Source organism: Oryctolagus cuniculus, chromosome 1 (genome assembly GCF_051225735.1).
Source record: "Oryctolagus cuniculus isolate XC-2025 breed Fujian yellow rabbit chromosome 1, ASM5122573v1, whole genome shotgun sequence".
NCBI classification, from domain to species: Eukaryota; Metazoa; Chordata; class Mammalia; order Lagomorpha; family Leporidae; genus Oryctolagus; species Oryctolagus cuniculus.
This window is the reverse complement of record NC_142867.1, coordinates 237,243,912-237,266,193: the sequence shown is the minus strand read 5'-3', so window position 1 is coordinate 237,266,193 and position 22,282 is coordinate 237,243,912. Positions and strand designations below refer to the sequence as shown.

At 65.5% G+C, this 22,282-nt stretch overlaps 1 protein-coding gene across 3 annotated transcripts in view; it reads right to left on the bottom strand.

The window, feature by feature from the left end:
• The window catches only part of CAMSAP1 (calmodulin regulated spectrin associated protein 1), a 56,241-nt gene that overhangs the window by 5,686 nt on the left and 28,273 nt on the right, over positions 1–22,282 (bottom strand). Inside the window, exons 4-15 of one of the 3 annotated variants that reach the window (XM_070059223.2) lie at positions 17,801–17,881; positions 17,030–17,062; positions 14,912–15,053; positions 13,634–13,773; positions 13,473–13,569; positions 12,279–12,453; positions 6,462–6,553; positions 5,969–6,053; positions 2,757–5,130; positions 2,108–2,244; positions 1,513–1,721; positions 1,180–1,282 (exon numbers count right to left, since the gene is read on the bottom strand). In XM_070059223.2, the coding sequence (XP_069915324.2) occupies positions 1,180–1,282; positions 1,513–1,721; positions 2,108–2,244; positions 2,757–5,130; positions 5,969–6,053; positions 6,462–6,553; positions 12,279–12,453; positions 13,473–13,569; positions 13,634–13,773; positions 14,912–15,053; positions 17,030–17,062; positions 17,801–17,881 (3,668 nt within the window). Of the gene's footprint in view, positions 1–1,179; positions 1,283–1,512; positions 1,722–2,107; positions 2,245–2,756; positions 5,131–5,968; positions 6,054–6,461; positions 6,554–12,278; positions 12,454–13,472; positions 13,570–13,633; positions 13,774–14,911; positions 15,054–15,927; positions 15,988–17,029; positions 17,063–17,800; positions 17,882–22,282 lie in introns of all 3 variants that reach the window. The other 2 variants (XM_070059218.2, XM_070059231.2) reach the window with 2 other exon arrangements.

Sequence of the window (22,282 nt, the reverse complement as noted above, 5' to 3'; positions counted from 1 at the left end):
GTCTATGTGTGTGTGTACACCTGTGTGTCTGTGTGTGTGTGTACACCTGTGTGTGTGTGTACACCTGTGTCTATGTGTGTGTGTACACCTGTGTCTATGTGTGTGTGTACACCTGTGTGTCTATGTGTGTGTACACCTGTGTGTGTGTACATGTGTGTCTATGTGTGTGTACACACCTGTGTCTGTGTATACACCTGTGTGTCTGTGTGTGTGTGTACCTGTGTCTATGTGTGTGTACACCTGTGTCTATGTGTGTGTACACCTGTGTCTGTGTGTGTACACCTGTGTCTGTGTGTACGCCTGCTCTGGGTAATACAAGAAGCCAGCAAGTGTTGCGTGCACACAGCAGTGCGGGCAGGGGCAGGCACCCAGAGGGCCGTGGTGCCGCTGGCTTCGGGCTGCCTGGCCGCACCTGAGTAGGGGTGAGGTCCCTGGGTGCAAGGGCCCCGGCTGCACCCCTGGGCGGTTCCTGCAGCTAAGTCCCCACCAGGCACAGCAGATGCCAGGGCCAGGAGGCTGGGCACCGCGGTCAGGGCTCAGGCCCAGCCAGGGACCTGAATGCTGGGCCAAGACTCCAAGAGGGCCCGAGCCCCTCAGAGGCACCGCCGCGTGGCCCCGGAGACACAAGAGGCAGGGAACCAGCCCACGGTGGCCTCAGGGGCAGGCACGCGTGGAGGGACACACGGCGGGCAGAGGAGCAGGGGGCTCGGCAGCAGCTCCAAACGTGGACAAAGGGGCCATGGCGGCCACCGCGCTCCCTGCATCTCCGTGGAAACGACTTTCCAATCGCAAGGGATTGTGGGTGCACACCCACCGACCTGGAAAAGACCCCTCCCTGTGGGCTGCACCAGCCAGAAGCACAAACGTCCGTCTGACTATGGGAGGCCCACTCTGAGGGGCAGTCCACACACAGACAGAGGCACCGGCTCCACCCAGCGCTCGGCCCAGCCTGGATGCTGACCTGGGGAGACACAGCCGCCAGGGTGGTACTGGGAACGTGCGGAGGGCACAGATCAGCCGTGTCCAACCCGCCCTCGGAGACACACTCGTGGGACGAGCGACAAAGCAGACAACTGGCCACCTAGCAGGGCTCGGGACTCCTGACGGCATCCGCCACTCCACGAACCTAAGACGGCGTCAAGGCGACGCGACAGAAGCACCTGCCACACAGCCCCTTACCGCTGAGAGGGAGTGCCCCCTGAGTGGACGCTCTCGGGCTCCGTGGTCGCCGCGGACGCCAAGGACAGGCTGGAGCCAGACTGAGTCCGGCTCAAGTTGTCGGCTGCCAGAGACGGAGAGAGAGAGGCGGCTGTGAGAGGCTGGGCCACGTCCCCCAGCCCGCACGGGAGAGCCGGCGGGGCAGCCGCCCCCACCCTGCCCTGGGGAGACCACCCCATCTCAAAACACCAGAGCTGGCCTCAACCCTCTCATCTGTAAAATGGGGACAACCGCGGCCTCCGCCCCCTCCCAGAGCTGGAGCCCGACGGTGAGCCGCGCCCCGCAGCTGCTCACGGGTGGAGGAGCACTTGGTCCCCGAGTCACTGCACGACTCCTCCCGGTGGACGGACTTCGGCCGTGGCTTTTTTGGCTTTGACTTCGGCTTGGCCAGCCCCTGCTCCTCCAGGATCTGCTGCTGCTTCCTGCGCAGGTACTCCTGCTTGATGAGCTCCCGCCGTGCCTTCTCCTCCTCCTTCCGCACCCGGTCCTCCTCCGCTTTGCGCCTGAGGAGACGCGGGTCACGGCCCAGGCCCGCGCGGCCCTGCACCTGCCGCTCCCTGGGCCTGCTCGGTGGCCCTGCGACTGCGCCAGCCGCTGCCAGGAGGGGCCACGGGGCTACAGGGCAGGCGCCGAGCCAGCTCTGGGTTAACAGCTCGCCGGGGAGCACCGCGACCAGGCTCCTCGCTGCCCGGGCAGCAGAGCGGAGGCCTCGCTATCACAACGGGGAGAGAGGGGGCGTTGGCGGGCGGGCCGCCGCAGCACTGCAACACGAGCCCCTCAGAGACATGGCCCCGGGGAGCACCGCGCTGGCCCGGGAGGGACAGGCTGCCGGGGAGCACCGCGCTGGCCCGCCAGCCCCGCGCCCGCGCCCGCGCCGGGGGCAGCCTACCGGGCCTCGTCTCTCTTGAGCTCCACCTCGGCCTCCAGCTGCTGCTTGCGCGCCCGGGCCTCCTCGGCCTTGCGCTGCTGCTTCAGGAGGAAGGCCGCCCGCCTCTTGGCCAGCTCGTCCTCCGCCTTCTGTTCATCCTGCGAGCAGACACCGCGGGCAGCCGGCGGCCTCGGCGCACAGCCCGCCCCACCCGCCGCTTCTCGGCTCCAACGCGGGCACAGCACAACTCCAAGCCCTCTGAAGCGGAACTGGAGGAGCCATTGGGCCGCTGGCCAGGCCCCGCGGTGGGGCAGCCCCTGCGGCTCCCCCGGGCGTCTGCTCATATGTTTCTAAGACAGGGGCGAGCACGCAAGCTGGACGCTGACGTGTTTCCAAACACCGAACAGGGCCAGCGCGGCCGGCCAGTGTCTGTCACCGCGCCCGTCCCGGCAGGAGGAGAGGCCTCGACAGAAGGCACCGGAAAGGACATGGGCGGAGGGAGACGAACCTGCCGTGGATGGCCCGCGCCTGCCCAGGCCAGGCCCCGCCACCTGCCTACAGGCGACAGTGACGTCCACGGCGGGTGAGTGGCCCCAAGAGAAAAACGCCTGTGATGGGCGACACGACGTGGCACGCAAACCTCAGGGACCCCCGAGGGGCACTCGCCTACCTTGAAGAAGAAGCCGACCCCGGGCTTCTGGTCGGCGTCCCCCGGGAGCTCCGGGCCACGGTCGTGGCCGCCCCCCTCTCCGTCCTCTCCGGGGGCCCTCAGGTCTGCGAGGTCCACCTCGATGAGGCTGGCCTTGCTCCTCAGGGGCTCCTCCGCGGGCGCGGCCACCTTCCCTGAGCCGTCCTGGGGGCTGGGCCCCGCCTCGCGCACGCCCGCGCCCAGGCCGTCCTGCAGGCCCATCTGCTCCGCCAGGATGTTGGGGTCTGGGGCTGCGGGCACGGCCAGCGCGCGCTGCTTGCTCTCGTGGTAGAGCCTGTAGCCGTCACACGGGCTCTCCTCGTGCGGCTCGCCCCCGGGCTCCGCGGCAGCGTCCGGGTCGGAGGGCGTCCGTGCGTGGCTGCTCGGGGGCAGGGCGCGCAGGTGCGGCAGGGTCTCGGCGCTGGGGGTCGGGGTCTTACTCCGGGAGGAGCCCTGCGGCCGGTCCTTCGGCACCTTCAGCTCGGCGGGCCTCCCTGCCCGCGAACTCCGACCCTGGCCGAGGCGCGGCGGTTTGCGGTGACCGGCCGTCCCGGGAGGAGACAGCGGCTCGCCGAGGGGGACGGGGGCCCTGGCCCTCTGGTCCTGGGCACTGTGCCTTGGGGCGGGCGCGGGCGCGGGCGCGGCCGGGGACTGGAGCAGCAGCTGCTCCTGCTGCTGGGAGATCCTCAGGATGGCCTGCTGCAGCGTGCTGATGCTCGCGTTCAGCTTCTCGATGGACAGCTCGCACTCCGCGTCGGCCGCCTCGCCCAGGCCGTCCTCCAGGAGCGCGGCCGACAGCGCCTTCGTCTTCTCGGCGTCGTGCAGCGCGGCAGGGCCCCTGGCTCTGTGCTGCACCAGGGCCAGGCCCGCCACGTCCAGGGCCGCGGACTCGCCCAGGAGAGCCTCCCTCTGCTCTTCCGCGCCGGGCACGCCGGCGTCCAGGTCCTCCCCGCCGTGCTGGGAGGGCTCCGGCCTGGGCAGCTGGGGGGCGCCCTCGGCCTTGCCCTTCCGCACCACGTGCAGGAAGGCGGCCTTGCCCAGCCGCAGGCGCTGCCTCGCCGACGAGGCCTCCACCCGCTTCTTCTGGGCCTCGATGGCCCTGCGCTTCTCCTCCAGCTGCATGCGCAGCTGCGCCAGCTCCGAGGCCAGCAGGCTGCCGGCGTCTCTGCCGCGCCGGCCGGGGCTCTGCTCCCGCTTCTGCCTCCAGGTCGTCAGCGGGGCCGGGCAGCTCTCCGACCCGTCCGGCGTGGTCTTCTGGGAGCTGCTGGTGCTGGACTTGGTCTCGCAGCTGTTGAGCCTCTGCAGCTTGCGCTCGGCGAAGCTGGTCATCGTGACGCCGCCGCTGGCCGCGGACACGCTGCTGAGCCGCGAGGCCGTGCTCAGACACGGGCTGGAGCGGCCGCTGGCGTCATCCTTGTCCTCGTGCTCCTTCAGCTGCATGTCCTCCTGCAGCTTGGCCGACTCCTCCTCGCCGTCGTACCGCGCCACGAGCACCGGCGACTCCTCGCCCATGAGCACGTGCTCCACTTCCTCCACGTCCAGGCCGTCGGAGTCGGACCCCTGCCCCAGGAAAGCCCACGGCTCGGAATCCCGGGGGCTGGGGCTCCTGGAAGCAATGTACATCCTGCCCCCGGCGCCCACATGAAGGAAGAAGCCGTCGGCAGACTGGCCCTGCGGCGACAGGTCAAGTCCGCCGACAGCCGGGGGCCCGCCACAAGCCTCTCCTGCAGCACCCGGCGGCGGCGGCCCGGCCTCTGCGGGCGCGACGCTCGTGGGAGACTCGGGACACGGGATCGGGGTGAAGGTCCTGTTCAGGTCGTGGGCACCATGGCCGCCGGCCAGCCTCCTTCGCCCCAGAGGCTGGTGGCCGTCGCTGGGCCTCTTGGCCGTGCTGCTCCTCGGCCGCCCCTCCCCCAGCTCGTCCTCCTTGCTGACGACCTGCTTCTCCTTCGCCGGCTTGAGCACCGCCGGCATCAAGGGCTCCAAGAAAAAGCTGTCGGGCTTACTGTCCAGGCCGTCTGCCTGCCACTGGGGAGGCCGGGCAGTGGCCAGCGGGCCCGGGGCCCGGGGTGAGGCCCTGGGGCCTGCGGGGTCCTCACGGCGGGCAGCCACGTCGGACCCGATGATGGCCGCAAGCTCCTCCTCCTCGTCCTCAATACTGACGTTGGTCAAGAGGCTCCTGCCGCTGGTCTCGGCAGCCGCGGGCTGAGGCCGGTGCTGGGGGGTCAGATGAACGACGCTGGAGGCCAGACTGTCTTTGCTGATGGAGCGGGCCAGGCTGATGCTGTCGCCGGAGCCGGGGTCCACGTCACAACTGGCAGCATGATGGACAGCAGGTGTTGGCTGGGACACGGGCCTGGAACACGAGGGGACAGCATGTGCACACGACTCAGCACGGGCTGAGTGACACGGGCACCAGCCAGTGAGAGCGGGACAGGCATCGCACATGCCGGAGCTTCACCCCCACCTCGGGGCAGGGACGACGGACGCACTTTGAATTCTCCAGGGCCTGCACCTTACAGAGTTCTGGGGACCCCGGAGAAGACCCGCTCATGTCAGCAATCTGTCTGCCATAGTAAAGCTCAGACCCCAGTGACAGCTGTGGGCTGGCACTGCGGCACGACCGTTTAGGCCACTGCTTGGGACGCCTGCACGGGACTGCCTGCAGGTGTCGGTCCTGCCTCTGCTTCCTGCCCAGTGTCCTGCGGACGCACGCCCTGCGAGAAAGCAGGAGACGCTCAAGTACTGCGGCCCCTGCCTCCCATGTGGGAGACCCGGATGCAGCGTCCAGCTCCTGACTCAGGCCTGGTCCAGCCCCGGCTGTCGGAGGCACTCGGGTGAACGAGTGGATGGAGGGTCTCCATCTCTCTCTGTCGCTCTGCCTTTCAGGCAAAAAAAAAAAAAAAAAAGATTCCAAAGCCTCTTTAAAAATTACAGTGCTAAGTTCATGGCATGAGAAATATAGCTTCGGAAACAAGACGGCCTGCGGCCCACGTCGCCAGGGCTGGCACCAGGAGGCCCTGGTGCCTGGCAGCACACGGCAGGAGCCTCTGGACATCCCACCCCGCTGGCGAGACCACGCGTGGGACACGGCAGCGAAGCTCCCAGCACGGCTGAAGACAACTCTGGCCTCAAAGCTGCCCTGGGGTCTCCCTGGGCCCCGGCGTCCCCGGCGGCGACAGACCACGACCCACCTGGTCTTCCTTTCCGGCCACGCCGTCGCCGCGCCTCGTGGCTGACCATCCACGCGGGTGAGGGAGTTGGAGCGATGCCGCTGACCTGCAGTTGGCGGGAGCAGGGAGAGGGCTCAGGCTCAGCGGCTGCTCTCGCACCTCCTCCGACAACCACTTTCCAGGACCCGATCCGGGACGGCGCCAGCGACGCGAGGGCAGCGGGGCAGCACCCAGGGCGCCGCGGCGGGCTCACGTGTGAGCACGGCGGGCAGATGGCCGTGGACTACGCCACGTGAGCGCAGTGAGCATCGGTCGCCGAGTGCTCGCCCAGACGCCACGGCGCCCTGCGGGCACACACGTGCCATCAGGCCGCAAGGACCTCCCCTCTTTGAGACAGACTCTAGGCCACATCACAGACGCGACGTGACTCTGCTGCGGCCTCTGAGCCACGCGAATACGGCCGAGGCCGGCGAGCGGAGACGGACAGAGGGAGGCAGCGGAAGCAGCTCCTCACCAGAGGGGTCCTCGCCCTGCACCGGCTTTTGCTGTTTCTGTCTCAGTGGCAGCAAAGGATGGGACGGGCTGAAGGCCGAGGCTCCTCTCCCGCTAGATGGAAACAGGGCAGAGAAGTGTCACCAGGTTATCAGACTCCCAGAGCCCTCCGCACGCTCACGACGCCGCGCGGGACAGATTCTCGGGGAAACTGCTGTGAAGCAGGGCCGGGGAGACCCCGCCAACAGAGCCGTGCGGGCTTCCGGCCCCAGGCTGCACCGCCGCTCGGCTCCGACAGCCAGCGCTGAGCGCGTAGCTGAGATCACCTTTTTTTTTTTTTTTTTTTTTTTGACAGGCAGAGTGGACAGTGAGAGAGAGAGACAGAGAGAAAGGTCTTCCTTTGCCGTTGGTTCACCCTCCAATGGCCACCGCAGCCGGCGCGCTGCGGCCGGCGCACCGTGCTGATGCGATGGCAGGAGCCAGGTGCTTCTCCTGGTCTCCCATGGGGTGCAGGGCCAAGCACCTGGGCCATCCTCCACTGCACTCCCTGGCCACAGCAGAGGGCTGGCCTGGAAGAGGGGCAACCGGGACAGAATCCGGCGCCCCAACCGGGACTAGAACCCGGTGTGCCGGCGCCGCTAGGCGGAGGATTAGCCTAGTGAGCCGCGGCGCCGGCCCTGAGATCACCTCTTGAGAGGAGAAAGAGTAAAGAGAGAAAGTGACCACTTGAAAAGCACAATTTTCAAACACACACACAGCTTCCTGTGGACACGGCCGTGTCACTGCCACGTGGGAGACCAGGACGCAGCGGGGCCTCTGCGGGTCTTGGAGAGCGACCCAGCAGACGCGAGCTCTAACTAGGCTGTCTGTTGCACTAATGGTTAAAATACCCACAAAGCTGAAGACATGGAGGAGTGGCCAGACCGGGAACCCCACTTGCTGCCAGGCACAAAAATGCTCCCTCGTGGAGGACGCGACGGCAGCACCCACAGTGCACTGACGTCATCGCCCCGCCTACTTCCTGCACTGAGGTTCAGGAAAAGGGGGTGCATCACAGAGCAGGGCACAGAGCAGGGCACAGCACGGAGCAGGGCGCGGCCACGGAGCAGGGCACAGCACGGAGCAGGGCACGGCACGGAGCAGGGCACAGCACGGAGCAGGGCACAGCACGGAGCAGGGCGCGGGCACGGAGCAGGGCACAGCACGGAGCAGGGCGCGGGCACGGAGCAGGGCACAGCACGGAGCAGGGCACAGCACGGAGCAGGGCACGGCACGGAGCAGGGCACAGCACGGAGCAGGGCACAGCACGGAGCAGGGCACAGCACGGAGCAGGGCACAGCACGGAGCAGGGCGCGGGCACGGAGCAGGGCACGGCACGGAGCAGGGCACGGCACGGAGCAGGGCACAGCACGGAGCAGGGCACAGCACGGAGCAGGGCACAGCACGGAGCAGGGCGCGGGCACGGAGCAGGGCACGGCACGGAGCAGGGCACAGCACGGAGCAGGGCACAGCACGGAGCAGGGCACAGCACGGAGCAGGGCGCGGGCACGGAGCAGGGCACGGCACGGAGCAGGGCACAGCACGGAGCAGGGCGCGGGCACGGAGCAGGGCACAGCACGGAGCAGGGCACGGCACGGAGCAGGGCACGGCACGGAGCAGGGCACAGCACGGAGCAGGGCAGAGCACGGAGCAGGGCAGAGCACAGAGCAGGGCACAGCACGGAGCAGGGCACGGCACGGAGCAGGGCAGAGCACAGAGCAGGGCACAGCACGGAGCAGGGCACAGCACGGAGCAGGGCACGGCACGGAGCAGGGCACGGCACGGAGCAGGGCACAGCACGGAGCAGGGCGCGGGCACGGAGCAGGGCACAGCACGGAGCAGGGCACAGCACGGAGCAGGGCACAGCACGGAGCAGGGCACAGCACGGAGCAGGGCGCGGGCACGGAGCAGGGCACGGCACGGAGCAGGGCAGAGCACGGAGCAGGGCACAGCACGGAGCAGGGCACAGCACGGAGCAGGGCACAGCACGGAGCAGGGCACGGCACGGAGCAGGGCACGGCACGGAGCAGGGCACAGCACGGAGCAGGGCGCGGGCACGGAGCAGGGCACAGCACGGAGCAGGGCACAGCACGGAGCAGGGCACAGCACGGAGCAGGGCACAGCACGGAGCAGGGCACAGCACGGAGCAGGGCGCGGGCACGGAGCAGGGCACAGCACGGAGCAGGGCACGGCACGGAGCAGGGCACGGCACGGAGCAGGGCACGGCACGGAGCAGGGCACGGCACGGAGCAGGGCACGGCACGGAGCAGGGCAGAGCACGGAGCAGGGCAGAGCACGGAGCAGGGCACAGCACGGAGCAGGGCACGGCACGGAGCAGGGCAGAGCACAGAGCAGGGCGCGGGCACGGAGCAGGGCAGAGCACGGAGCAGGGCGCGGGCACGGAGCAGGGCACAGCACGGAGCAGGGCACGGCACGGAGCAGGGCACGGCACGGAGCAGGGCACGGCACGGAGCAGGGCACGGCACGGAGCAGGGCAGAGCACAGAGCAGGGTGCGGGCACGGAGCAGGGCGCGGGCACGGAGCAGGGCACAGCACGGAGCAGGGCACAGCACGGAGCAGGGCGCGGGCACGGAGCAGGGCACAGCACGGAGCAGGGTGCGGGCACGGAGCAGGGCGCGGGCACGGAGCAGGGCGCGGGCACGGAGCAGGGCACAGCACGGAGCACGGCACAGCACGGAGCAGGGCGCGGGCACGGCCCCCACGCGCGCACCACCCCTGCCCCACTCTCCTGCCCCTGGCCTGGGTCCGCTCGCTCCAGCTCTGCCTGTGCTCTGGGCCCCGAGCACCTGGGCGCACACCCAGCGCTCCCTCCCCCCGCCCCAGCAGCAGGGCTGCAGCACGCGCAGGCGTGAGGACCAGGGTCTCTGGACAACTTCGCCTCTCCTCGCACCCAGCCTCTCAGTGAGGTCGCCAGTGTCACGGCTGAAAACCCAGCTAACGGCCCCACTCCTCGTGGAGCCATCCTCCTCGTGGACCACTTAAAACCACGTTGCAGGGGCCGGCGCCGGGGCACAGCGGGTTAAATGGCCACTTGCGACACAGGCATCCCTTGTCAACACGTCAGGAGCCCCAGCTGCCCCAATTCCAATCTAGCTGCCGTCTAACGCCCCTGGGAAAGCAGTGCAAGATGGCCCAAGCCCTCTGGCCCCAGCGCCCACGCGGGAGACCCAGGTGGAGTTCCGGGATCCTGGCTGTGGCCTGGCCCAGCCCGTCACCGTGGCCATTTGGAGAATGAACCAGTGGATAGAAGATCTCTGTCTCTCCCTCCCTTTGCCACTCTGCCTTTCAAATAAATCAACCTGTGCGCTGGCATCCCCTGTAGGCGCTGGTTCCAGTCCCGGCTGCTCCACTTCTGGTCCAGCTCCCTGCTATGGTCTGGAAAGGCAGTGGAGGACGTCCCAGTGCCTGGGCCCTGCACTCACAGGGGAGACCCGGATGGAGCTCCTGGCTCCTGGCTTCAGCTTGGTCCAGCCCTGACCATTGTAGCCATCTGGGGAGTGAACCAGCGGATGCAAGATCTCTGTCTCTCCCTCTCTCTCTGTAATTTTAACTTTCAAGTAAATAAATCTTTAAAAAAATTTTTTTTCCACTAGAAACTCGCGCCCAGCAAGTGAGCGCAGTGCTGCGTGCAGGCCGGGACCGCAGGCCCCGCTCTCGAGGTCGGCACCAGACCAGGACTCCTGATGGAAAACGCTTCCTAAACAGCGCTGCCACTCGGTCACAAATCGGACCCTGACCACCGTGCACGGACGCTAACGAGGCAAAGCGTGACGATTCCCCCCACTCAACAGCGCTCTGTCCGTTCTACCACGTCATAAAGCCTCTGTCCATTCTACCAGACGTCACAGGGCCTCTGTCCATTCTACCAGACGTCACAGGGCCTCTGTCCATTCTACCAGACGTCACAGGGCCTCTGTCCATTCTACCAGACGTCACAGGGCCTCTGTCCATTCTACCACGTCACAGGGCCTCTGTCCATTCTACCAGACGTCACAGGGCCTCTGTCCATTCTACCACGTCACAGGGCCTCTGTCCATTCTACCAGACGTCACAGGGCCTCTGTCCATTCTACCAGACGTCACAGGGCCTCTGTCCATGCTACCAGACGTCACAGGGCCTCTGTCCATGCTACCAGACGTCACAGGGCCTCTGTCCATTCTACCAGACGTCACAGGGCCTCTGTCCATTCTACCAGACGTCACAGGGCCTCTGTCCATGCTACCAGACGTCACAGGGCCTCTGTCCATGCTACCAGACGTCACAGGGCCTCTGTCCATGCTACCAGACGTCACAGGGCCTCTGTCCATTCTACCACGTCACAGGGCCTCTGTCCATTCTACCACGTCACAGGGCCTCTGTCCATTCTACCAGACGTCACAGGGCCTCTGTCCATGCTACCAGACGTCACAGGGCCTCTGTCCATGCTACCAGACGTCACAGGGCCTCTGTCCATGCTACCAGACGTCACAGGGCCTCTGTCCATGCTACCAGACGTCACAGGGCCTCTGTCCATGCTACCAGACGTCACAGGGCCTCTGTCCATGCTACCAGACGTCACAGGGCCACTGTCCATGCTACCAGACGTCACAGGGCCTCTGTCCATGCTACCAGACGTCACAGGGCCTCTGTCCATTCTACCACGTCACAGGGCCTCTGTCCATGCTACCAGACGTCACAGGGCCTCTGTCCATTCCACCAGACGTCACAGGGCCTCTGTCCATTCTACCACGTCACAGGGCCTCTGTCCATTCTACCAGACGTCACAGGGCCTCTGTCCGTGCTACCAGACGTCACAGGGCCTCTGTCCATGCTACCAGACGTCACAGGGCCTCTGTCCGTGCTACCACGTCACAGGGCCTCTGTCCATGCTACCAGACGTCACAGGGCCTCTGTCCATTCTACCAGACGTCACAGGGCCTCTGTCCATTCTACCAGACGTCACAGGGCCTCTGTCCATTCTACCACATCATAGGGCCTCTGTCCATTCTACCACGTCACAGGGCCTCTGTCCATGCTACCAGACGTCACAGGGCCTCTGTCCATGCTACCAGACGTCACAGGGCCTCTGTCCATTCTACCACGTCACAGGGCCTCTGTCCATTCTACCAGACGTCACAGGGCCTCTGTCCGTTCTACCACGTCACAGGGCCTCTGTCCATTCTACCACGTCACAGGGCCTCTGTCCATTCTACCACGTCACAGGGCCTCTGTCCGTGCTACCAGACGTCACAGGGCCTCTGTCCGTGCTACCAGACGTCACAGGGCCTCTGTCCATGCTACCAGACGTCACAGGGCCTCTGTCCATTCTACCACGTCACAGGGCCTCTGTCCGTTCTACCAGACGTCACAGGGCCTCTGTCCATTCTACCACGTCACAGGGCCTCTGTCCATTCTACCAGACGTCACAGGGCCTCTGTCCATGCTACCAGACGTCACAGGGCCTCTGTCCGTGCTACCACGTCACAGGGCCTCTGTCCGTGCTACCAGGCCACGTCACAGAGCAAACTTAACCCGTTCTCTCAGCTTTTCTAATCTTTAGCTCACTTTTTTGAATCCTGTAATATATTGTGGAAAAAAGAGAAGAGGAAACACCTCATCCTTGAATACCATCTTTCCCTGGACAAGCTTTATCCGTAAAGGACACCAGAGCCCCGCGCCGGAGCCGCGCCGGGCCGTGCCACCCTGCCCTGGGCGGCCCACTGCACGCTCCCAAGGGCGGCCTCCGCGCTCAGAAGGCAGGAGGCCGAGAACTCGTTGAGAAAGCAGGAGACGGACTCACGGGTACTCGGACTCCTCGGGGTGCAGGTGGCACCTGTGACAGCCTTCCGCTGCCGGGGCGGCAGGCGGCTGCTCGGCCGGGCTGGCCGCGGCGGGGCTGCCCAGGAAGCTGCGCTTGGTTGCGTTGGAGATAGGCACGGGGGGGCGGCTGCTCTTCTGGTGTAGCACCGTCTTTGCTGCAGAAACAGGGATTCACAGGAACGCTCAGTGACCCCCGAGCACGAGGCCAGGAAAACGGCAGCCGGGCCGCAACAGAGGCGCCCAGCGTGCGCCTGGAAGCAGGGCCCCAAACGTGTTCCGTGACACCAGGGTCTACAGGTGAGCCGCAGCAAACACCACACCTGAGAGGCACCGCGCGGGAACTCGGCGGATGGCCGTGACCGTCCCGGACACGCCGCTGCTGCAGCGTCCGCACCGGCAGGCAGCCCCCAACCACATCCCCACACCAGCTCGGTGCCCAGGCCCACAGGGAAGGCCCCCGCCCCATGCCAGCCAGCGGGGCGCCGAGGCAGGGTCAGAAGGGCCTCCTCTGGACACAGCTACTCCAAGGATCTCCGGCTCAGCCGCCCAGCTGCTCCGTCCGTCCGCTTGCCCCCCAAGACCCGAGCTGCGGCAGGTGATGTGTGACCAGCTTGGTGTCGGCTCGGGGTGTGCTCCCCCTGTGCCTGGCCAGGAACAAGGCCCCGTGCTGGGTCCAGCAGCTGGCACGCCGTGAATGCAGGCTGCACGGCGCCCTGCCTTCTGCCCACTGCAGGAAGGACACGCCGACAGGCTGAGGAGCAGCAGCCGAAAGCCAGGATGGGAGCCGAGCCTCAGGCTGTGCTCTCCGGCGGCCAGGGCCCGGGGAGAGGAGCCCCCAGTCCCAGGAAGGCTAGCTCCGACGGCAGGGACCGCAACTGTGAGCCACGTGCAGGACGGGTAGACGGGGGCATCCTGGGACCCTCCAACTCCCGCTCTGAGCCGGCCAGCACCCCTGCCGGCCTGTGCTCGGGGACACAGCTAAGACGCCGACAGCTGAGCTGTAAGAGCTGGGGTCGGACGTGACCATCGAAAGGCGACAGAAGGGCGGAGGGTGTGCACCACACATCTCCCCTGCGCGGAGACACAGCCCACATGCTGGCCTCAGAGACAGACGCAGGACGACAGGGAAGCAAGCGGGCAGAGCGCGGGGCGGGGCTCGCCGGCTGTCACTCACCGCCCTTCGGCTCCTGCGCGTCCCTGGGCTGCACGAAGGCGGGCTTGACGCTCTCGAACCACCAGAAGAGCTCCGCGATGAAGACCATCACGTTGGGCTGTGGAGAGAGGGGGTGAGCGGCGGCGCACAGGGCGGAGCGCGCGCCCAGGGGGCAGCCTCACCTTGAGCACCGCGGGGGCGTACAGCATGTCTTCCAGGGTGAGGTAGCAGCACCTGTTCAGGTACTCATTGGAGAACTCCCGCAGAAGCCGGATGTTATACAGGCTGTCCGCCATCGACGTCACCTCCTTCAAGCATATGTCTAACAGGAGGGAGACGGGCAGGCGCTGCAAAGCCGTCCTCCCGGGGCTGGCGCTGGGGCACGGCGGGCAAAGCAACCGCCTGCGACGCCAGCTTCCCACTCGGACTCCGCTCCACTTCCGATGCGACCCCTTCTAATGCACCTGGGACAGCAGCGGGAGACGGCCCAGTGCCCGGGCCCTGCACCCCGGGGAGACCTGGAGGAAGCTCCTGGCTCCTGGCTCTGGATCAGCGCAGCTCTGGCTGTTGTAGCCAACTGGGGAGTGGACCAGAGGACGGAAGACCTCTCTCTCTGTGCCTCTCCTCTCTCTGTGTAACTCTGACTTTCAAATAAATAATCTTAAAAAAAAAAAAAAAAGAAGAAGGAAACGCTCAAGACAAATGTGGAGAAATCGTGAGGAGCTGAATTCCAGGGGTCGTGACTACAGCACGAGGGTCAGACCCGGCTTCCGAGCGCACACTGCCGACCGCCTGGCCGCGCCCTGTGCGGCGTCTGCGGGGCTGTCACGAGGTGCCTCTGCACGAGGCCTCCTCCACGCTGGAGGGCGCCGAGGAAGGCTGCCAGCCCCACAGCCGGCTGACCACACAGGCGGCTGTCCCCCCGGGGAGGGCTGGGGGACTCTCGAGGGCACAGCACGGGGCCGTGCACACACCCAGCCGAGGGCCAAGGTCTGCGAAGTGACCCGGCTGGAAGGGAACGAGCTCCTGCGACGACTGAGCCCGAGGAGACCAGGCCAGCTGGACCTCACGGGGACAACCGACAGGCGCTGCGGCCTCTCCTGATGCCCGCCGTGGACAGCGGTGGGCAACGTCTGGCTCACCCCAAAACATCGGGTCTGGACCTGCCAAGATAGCCACAGGCGGAACTCCAAGTTCAGTAAGTCCATAGCAGGCCGATCTGTTGTCCAGCTTTCTTTCTTTATGTTGAAAGGCCAGGAGCCCCGTCCACGTCTCCCACGTGGGTGGCAGGGCCTCCTACCCGGACCGTCACCTGCTGCTCTCCCAGGCACGTCAGCAGGGAGCTGGCTCGGAGGTGGCTCTGAGAGGGGACCGGTGTCCCGAGGGGCAGCTCAGCCGCTGCGCCACGGCGCCCGCCCCACGGCACCCCGTGCGTGTGCCGGGGAGGCATGGGCACTCACCGTCCAGCTTCACCTGCTCCGGGCAGTAGTAGTGGATGACGGCGAGGAGGGCGGCCCCGTCACTGCTGTCCCGCATCAAGTCCTCCACCCACGGGAAGTACGGCGACTGCCTGGCAGACGGGTGCTCTCGCCGGTAGCGGACCTGCGGCGGAAGAGGACCGCGTTTGTGTGAGGCCGCCCCGCCCGTCCGCCTGCCGTGCGCAAGGCCGCGGGGAGCAGGGCGGGCGGCTGCAGCCGTCCAGGAAGCGTCAGGGTGCCTGTCCAGGACACAGGGCTGCTCGGCCAGCCGGCGCCAGCAGTGACTCACAGCTGACGCCAGCGCCAGTCTAGTGCTGAAGCGACACGGGGGAGCAGGCCCAGGCCACCCGAGCCGACACACAGGAACTGCTGAGAAACAAGTTAAACGTTGGCCGAGCCGCCCCGCCACCTCCAGGTGTGGTTGGCACTGAGCTCGGACACTAACGCCGCAGGGCCGGAGGTGGTCAGGACTCGGGCTGGACAGCGTGTCTCCTAACGCAACAGCCAGCCACGCCGGGAACGAGGCTTCGAGAGAAAGCGCACACGAGGTGCTGCCTGAATCACGCGTCTGCCCACGGCTCCTGTCCTGCCGCTCAGGGGAGGCCGACGCTCGGGGTCCCGCGCCCTCCGTGTGCGTCCACCGGGGCAGGGCGCGTCGGGCGGCCCCAGCGCGCACCCCCGGGGCTGCGGCCCTGCATGTGGGGCAGCTTTGACCATGGCGCTCCCCATCAGCACCCATCCTCAGGGAAGGGAGCAGCGTCACAGCACCACCCGGGCCTCCGCGGGCCCAGGCCCAGCCCACAGGGCCTCCGTCCGCCTCCTAGAGTCCCTCGTTGTTAGCAAGCACACCGTGCAGACTCATCCACGCTGCTAACACAGGCTTCCAATTGAGCAGTACGGCTCCTCTTCCATCAACAAAATCTGCTTCAAGACACACTTAACTTGTTTCTCGGGGCCCACGGCACACGCGACACCACGTAACCCGCCGCATACTGTACCACGCGTGCAAAGTCCACGGGCTCCAGCATGCAGTGCAGCAGGGCATGCGCCAGGCCAGGCTTCCGGAGAGCGGACACGGGGCGGGGCACAGGCATGCAGAGAAGCAAATGGTGTTGTGGTTAAAGACAGATGGCACAGGGTCAGCAGCTCGCAGCGACAGGGTGGGGGCCGCTGGCCACAGGGCCTCGCGGACCCTCGTCCACAGCTCTGGGCTGGAAGGTGCTAAGGTGATGCCTCCGGCCTGCCCGTCTCTGCCAGGCCGCCCCACGGGACCCAGCGAGATGCGGCGCCATCCACCACCTGCGGACGCACACTCTCGCGGTCAGGACGGCTGCACGCGGCCCCCACTCACTGGCTGCTCCAGCAGGCAGGAGCCCACAAGTGGGGGACACGACAAAGAAAGCTCTCCTCGTGTGTCTCAGATCTCCATCGGGAAGCAGAGCACCCACTGTGGAGCACGGGGGCTGTCCCCGGCGGACACCCACTGTGCCCCTCCCCGAGAGGTCTCAGAGGAAGCTTGAGGGTCCAGGCCCCGAGGGACACACACAACCATTCCCAGAGGTCCCCGGGTGTGCAGGGACAGGCCGCCAGGACGGCCACCAGGCAGAGCGCAGCCAGAACTGTGCACGACAGTTCACACTGGGCCCCTGCTGACCCTCACCCTGGAGGGAATGGGGCCTAGGCGGCAGCAGCGGGGACCAAAGGAACTGGGGGCACAGTCACAGGGCCTCCTGGCGCCTACTGGCACCTGCACACCACACAGCCCAGCTCATGGTCACTCCGGCTGCCACGTTCCACTCCACCACCGGGCACGGCAACAGCCCGGAGCAGCAGCAGCCAGACCACACACCGCTCCTCCTGGTCCAGGAGAAGCAGACACCGGGGTCACCTGAGGAGCAAATGGAGCAGCCGGGCGAGCGCAGTCCCGAGTGACCTGCCCCAGAGCCCGCCAGCCCCCGCAGGCCGTGGCTCAGACCTCAGACGGGACCCTCAGACACACAGACAACACCGCGAGAAGGCTGGGTGTGGGCGGTTTCATGGAGGCGAGCGATGCGACAGGATGGCTCTGCAGATGGCAGCTGGTGGCTAGGGGTCACTTACGGGCACCAACTTCCAGTACCACTTGGAGGGAGACTGCCCGGGAAGCAGGGAGGAAGCAGGAGAGGAGGGTCAGCAGAGCAGGCGCACGCGTGCACGCCCGACGCGTGCTCACACGGCACAGGCACGGTGGCCCCGGGGCAGTGACCTCGGAGGATGACCCCCAAGGGTCCAGTCCCCTCCACAGTAGGGGCCTTCCCAGGAGCAGAGGACGCTGGGATTGTGGGAGGAGCTGGGTTCTGGAAGCAGGAAGTCCACTCGGGCTGAGGAGGGCTCCATCGGGCGGCCCACACACCCACTGGGGCACGGGCAGGAGACCTGGTGCCCGAGAGCCCGACAAGTGGGCGCGCACACAGCCCGTGCCGCCGCCCGCTGGCCAGTGTGTGGTGCCCGGGGAGGCAAGAGCAGGACGGGGAAGAGACGCCAAGGCAAGACTGCACCACGGTCAGGGTGTGCCCGGCGTGCGTGCGTGCGTGGACTGCGCACTCAGTCACGCACGGGCTTGCAAGTGAGAACGCAGTGCAGGGGACAGAGAAAGGCTGACGGGGGAGGTGCCAGCCCCCACAGCTCCCAGAGCCCCCGCCAGCTGCGGCACACGGAGGGACGGGGGTGCCTCTCCCAGGCGACTCCCCACTCTGCCCAGCAGGCCCGGGGCGGGGGCGGGGACAGGCTGCCAGGCGCCCGTGTGATGAGTGACACAGAGAAGAGCCAGTGGCGGGGCTGGCAGGGGTACACGTGGGAGACCAGCGACTGAGGGAGCTCGACGCCCTTTACCTTCTGATGAGCCGGGCTCTCCAGTGACTGCTGTTTCAGCTTAGCGTCCTTCTCCGCGATTTCCCTCATTTTAAGGTTCACCTAAACAGAAGGAAGCGAATTAAGAAGGCACCCTGACCTTTTCCGCACCGGCACCCTGACCTCAGCTCCAGGCCCCAGGGCCCCTCCCTCACCTAAGTGGCTCCCGGACGCACGGGTCGCTCAGACCACACAGACACGGAGATGCGGGGCCTCCGGGAAGCCTCACGCACGGCCCAGGGTGCCACGTGCGCACGGCCTGCGACGTCTCCTCCGGAGCCTGCCCGGGAAGAAGCCCGGCACCCTCACACGCAGACCTTCACCAGCACAGCCTGTCCCGGCTCTGGGGCGGGCAGTCTGCGGCGCAGGGCCAAGCTGCCACTCGGGGCGCCTGCGTCAGGCCCCACCCCCGGGGCAGATCCAGCTTCCTGCTAACGGCCTGGGAGCAGCTGACGGTCAAAGCGTTTGGGTCCCTGCAGCCACGCGGGAGACCTGGACACAGCTCCTGGCTTCAGGCCGTCCAGCCCTGGCCGGGCGAGCCCTGGGGGGTGAACCAGCAGACGGAGATCTCTCTCTGTCTCTCCCTCTCTAGCCCTCTGCCTTGCAAAGAAGTCAATAAGACAATACATCTCAGAAATTCAGGAAAAAACAGCCAATTAGATCAATTTTTTCCACTTACCACTTGTTGAAGTCTTTACTTAGTGGAGCGTAAATTAAACTTGTGATTATAAAGTAAACTCAAAGTCTGTCCTCGTAAAAATGCAAAGAACAAACAGGAAGGAAGGAGAGGGAAGGCGGCGCGTGGGCATCGCCAGCGTCTCCGTCTGCACAGAGCAGGCGAGTCCGCTCACCTTACACAAAAAAGCAGCCTCATCCAAGGAGACACAAGGATCCCCTGGAGACTGAGGGTGCCGGCACCTCCTGACACCGACATGGCCTTGACCAGAAATTCCCCTTCCTCTGGCCTTCAACAGCCTCAAAACCACCCACGCAGGTGAAGCCGCCGCCTGTAGCGCCAGCATCCCGAGTGGGCACCGGTTCAAGTCCCGGCTGCTCCTCTTCCAGTCCAGCACTCTGCTGTGGCCTGGGAAAGCAGAGGACGATGGCCCAAGTCCTTGGGCCCTGCACCCGCATGGGAGACCCGGAAGAAGCTCCTGGCTCCTGGCTTCAGCCTGGCCCAGCCCTGGCTGTCACGGGTATTTGGGGAGTGAACCAGCGGATGGAAGACCTCTCCCTTGCTCTCTCTCTCCACAACTCTGCCTTTCAAAAAAAAAGAAAAAAGTATATCCCCTTTAAAATGCACATTTGAAATTTTGATGAAAAAGACATTTTAAAGGAAAATGTAGGTTATCAAAATAAAATCAAGAACCCCAAATAATATCTGCCTGCATCCCTGGTAAAGCCACATAAAAATGAAAACTTAAAAGCTGGAAACCAGGGCTGGCATTGTGGCACAGTGGGTTAACCCACTGCCTTCTGCACCGGCATCCCATATGGGTGCTGGTTCGAGTCCCGGCTGCTCCACTTCCCATCCAGCTCTCTGCTGTGGCCTGGGAAAGCAGCAGAAGACAGCACAGTGCTCGGGCCCCTGCACCCGCGTGGGAGACCCAGATGGAGCTCCTGGCTCCTGGCTCCAGCCTGGCCCGACCCTGCCCACTGCAGCCATCTGGGGAGTGAACCAGCGGATGGAAGCCCCCTCTGCCTCTGCTCGCCCTCTCTGTGACTTTGCCTTTCAAATAAATAAATCTTAAAGGGGGGGTGCCCCCGGTCCTCAGCACAGAGGCCGAGGCCGGCGCTGCCCTTGAAGGAACAAAGCCGGGTGACGCCGTCAGCCAGGCCCCCGGGATGCAGCAGCGGCAGCAGGAGATGGAGCCACACCCCCTCGAGAAAACCCTGCCGGCCTGGGCTCCAGCCCCAGCTGCCAGACCTCCGGGAAGCAGAGAAGCCAGAGCCCAGGGAGCCCTGAACCAGGACGGCCGGCAGAGGGCGCCCGACACTGCCCCGCAGAGGAACAGGCGCAGGCTCAGGTGCTCACCGAGCTGAACAAAAGCCCCATTTCGCGCAGGAAGCTCCTTGAAAGCTGCACCAGCTTTGGGGCTGGCGTTGTGGCACTGCCGGTTCAGTCGCCAGCTGTGCAGCCAGCGTCCCAGACGGGCGCCAGTCTATGCCTGGCTGCTCCACTTCCCATCCGGCTCCCTGACGCACCTGGGAAAGTGGCACAAGATGGCCCAAGAGCCTGGACCTCTGCCCCCGTGTGGGGACCCAGCTGGAGCTCCTGGCTGCTGGGTTTGGCCCAGCCCAGCCCGGACGGTGGCAGCCATGCAGGGAGTGAACCAGCGAGTGAAGATCTCTCTCTGTTTTTCCCTCTGTAACTCTGGCCTTCAAACAAACCTTTAAAGAGAACACTGCCAAGAATGTTTTTTCATTTTTTGGGTTTTTTTTTTTTTACAGGCAGAATGGACAGTGAGAGAGAGAAACAGAGAGAAAGGTCTTCCTTTGCCGTTGGTTCACCCTCCAATGGCCGCCGCGGCCGGCGCACTGCGCTGATCTGAAGGCAGGAGCCAGGTGCTTCTCCTGGTCTCCCATGGGGTGCAGGGCCCAAGCACTTGGGCCATCCTCCACTGCCCTCCCCGGGCCACAGCAGAGAGCTGGCCTGGAAGAGGGGCAACCGGGACAGAATCCGGCACCCCGATCGGGACTAGAACCCGGCGTGCCGGCACCACAGGCAGAGGATTAGCCTAGTGAGCCGCGGCGCCAGCAACCACAAGTTGTTTAAAGTCACAAGTGTTCAGGAGCACCCCCTCCTGTGAGGGAGGCAGCGGGCCAAGCGCAGCGCTGCCTCCAGGACAAGCAGGCGCGGCTGCGGAGCCTCAACAGGACCTGGACGCACCACGGCCCCGCCCAAGCCATGGAGGCAGGTGTGGGTCTGCTCGCCGCTACGGAACTACTTGGGACACCCACATCCCATATGGGGTACCTGGGTTCAAGTTACCCCCTGCGAGAGGCCTGGACCGAGCCCCGGCGCCCCAACCTGGGAGGTCACCCCCTGCGAGAGGCCTGGACCGAGCCCCGGCGCCCCAACCTGGGAGGTCACCCCCTGCGAGAGGCCTGGACCGAGCCCCGGCGCCCCAACCTGGGAGGTCACCCCCTGCGAGAGGCCTGGACCGAGCCCCGGCGCCCCAACCTGGGAGGTCACCCCCTGCGAGTGGCCTGGACCAAGCCCTGGGCGCCCCACCTAGGCCTGACGCAGCCTGGCTGTCGCAGCCATTGTGAACCAACAGACGGAAGACCGATCAATCTCTCTCTCTGCCTTTCAAATAAATACAAATAAATACTCAACAAATAACTTAACCAACATCCGTAACTTGGCAGTGAAGAACTGAATTTTCTAGTGTTTGTTTTCCAAGATCAGGCAAACTCTTCCACCACTCCACCCAGCACTGCATGGAGGCCTGCCGGTGCAGTGGGGGCATCTTTCATGTCAAGTAGTCATGAGCACAGACGGGAACCAAGTGCAGCGGTGCCGTGCACGGGGAGCTAGAGCTGCACGCAGAGCGCCCCGTGGACTTCTGAGACCAGCGGGCAAGCACGCCCTGGTTCACTCCAAACGCCTGCAAGAGCCGAACCCGGGCTCGCTGGAGCCAGGAGCCGGGAACTGCAGGCAGCTCTCCCGCGCGGTGGGGCAGCACCGACCGCTCGAGCCACCGCTGCTGCCTTCTGGGTCTGCGTGACGAGCAGGCGGAGGGGCCCGGCCGTGGCGCAGCGGGGAAAGGCGCCGCCTGCAGTGCCGGCATCCCAGATGGCGCCGGTTCAAGACTCAGCCGCTCCACTTCCGATCCAGCTCTGCTGTGGCCTGGGAGAGCAGAGGACCATGGCCCAAGTGCCTGGGCCCTGCATCCGCATGGGAGACCAGAGGAAGCTCCTGGCTCCTGGCTTTGGATCGGCGCAGCTCCAGCCGTGCGGCCGTCTGGGGAGTGAACCAGTGGATGGAAGCCCCCCTTTCTCTCTCTCTCTCTCTCTGTGTAACTTTGACTTCCAAGTAAAATAAATAAATCTATAAACAAAAAAAAAAAAATAGGAAGCTGGAATCGGGAGTCGGAGCTGGGCACCAAACCCAGGAATTCCAACATCTGCCCCTGAAAACAGGGCTTTCTCTACGCCACTAGAACTGAGACACATGCTTGATGAGGCCACAAAACGTAAGTCAACACACGACCTGCTCACTGCAATGCCAAGGCTGCGACAACTGGAGATGAGATCGGGAGGATGCCACTCAACAGAACCAAAGCCGTGAGAGGCCAGGGATGAATGCGATTACACACGAAGGGCTGGGACGCTGGGAGGACCACGCGCGTGTGACGCGCGCCCGACGGCCAGCTCACCTGCGTCCCCACGCAGGGCCTGGCCCAGCTCCTGACCCGGCCTCCTGTCGAGGCAGCTGCGCCCCTGCCGCCCGTGGGAGAC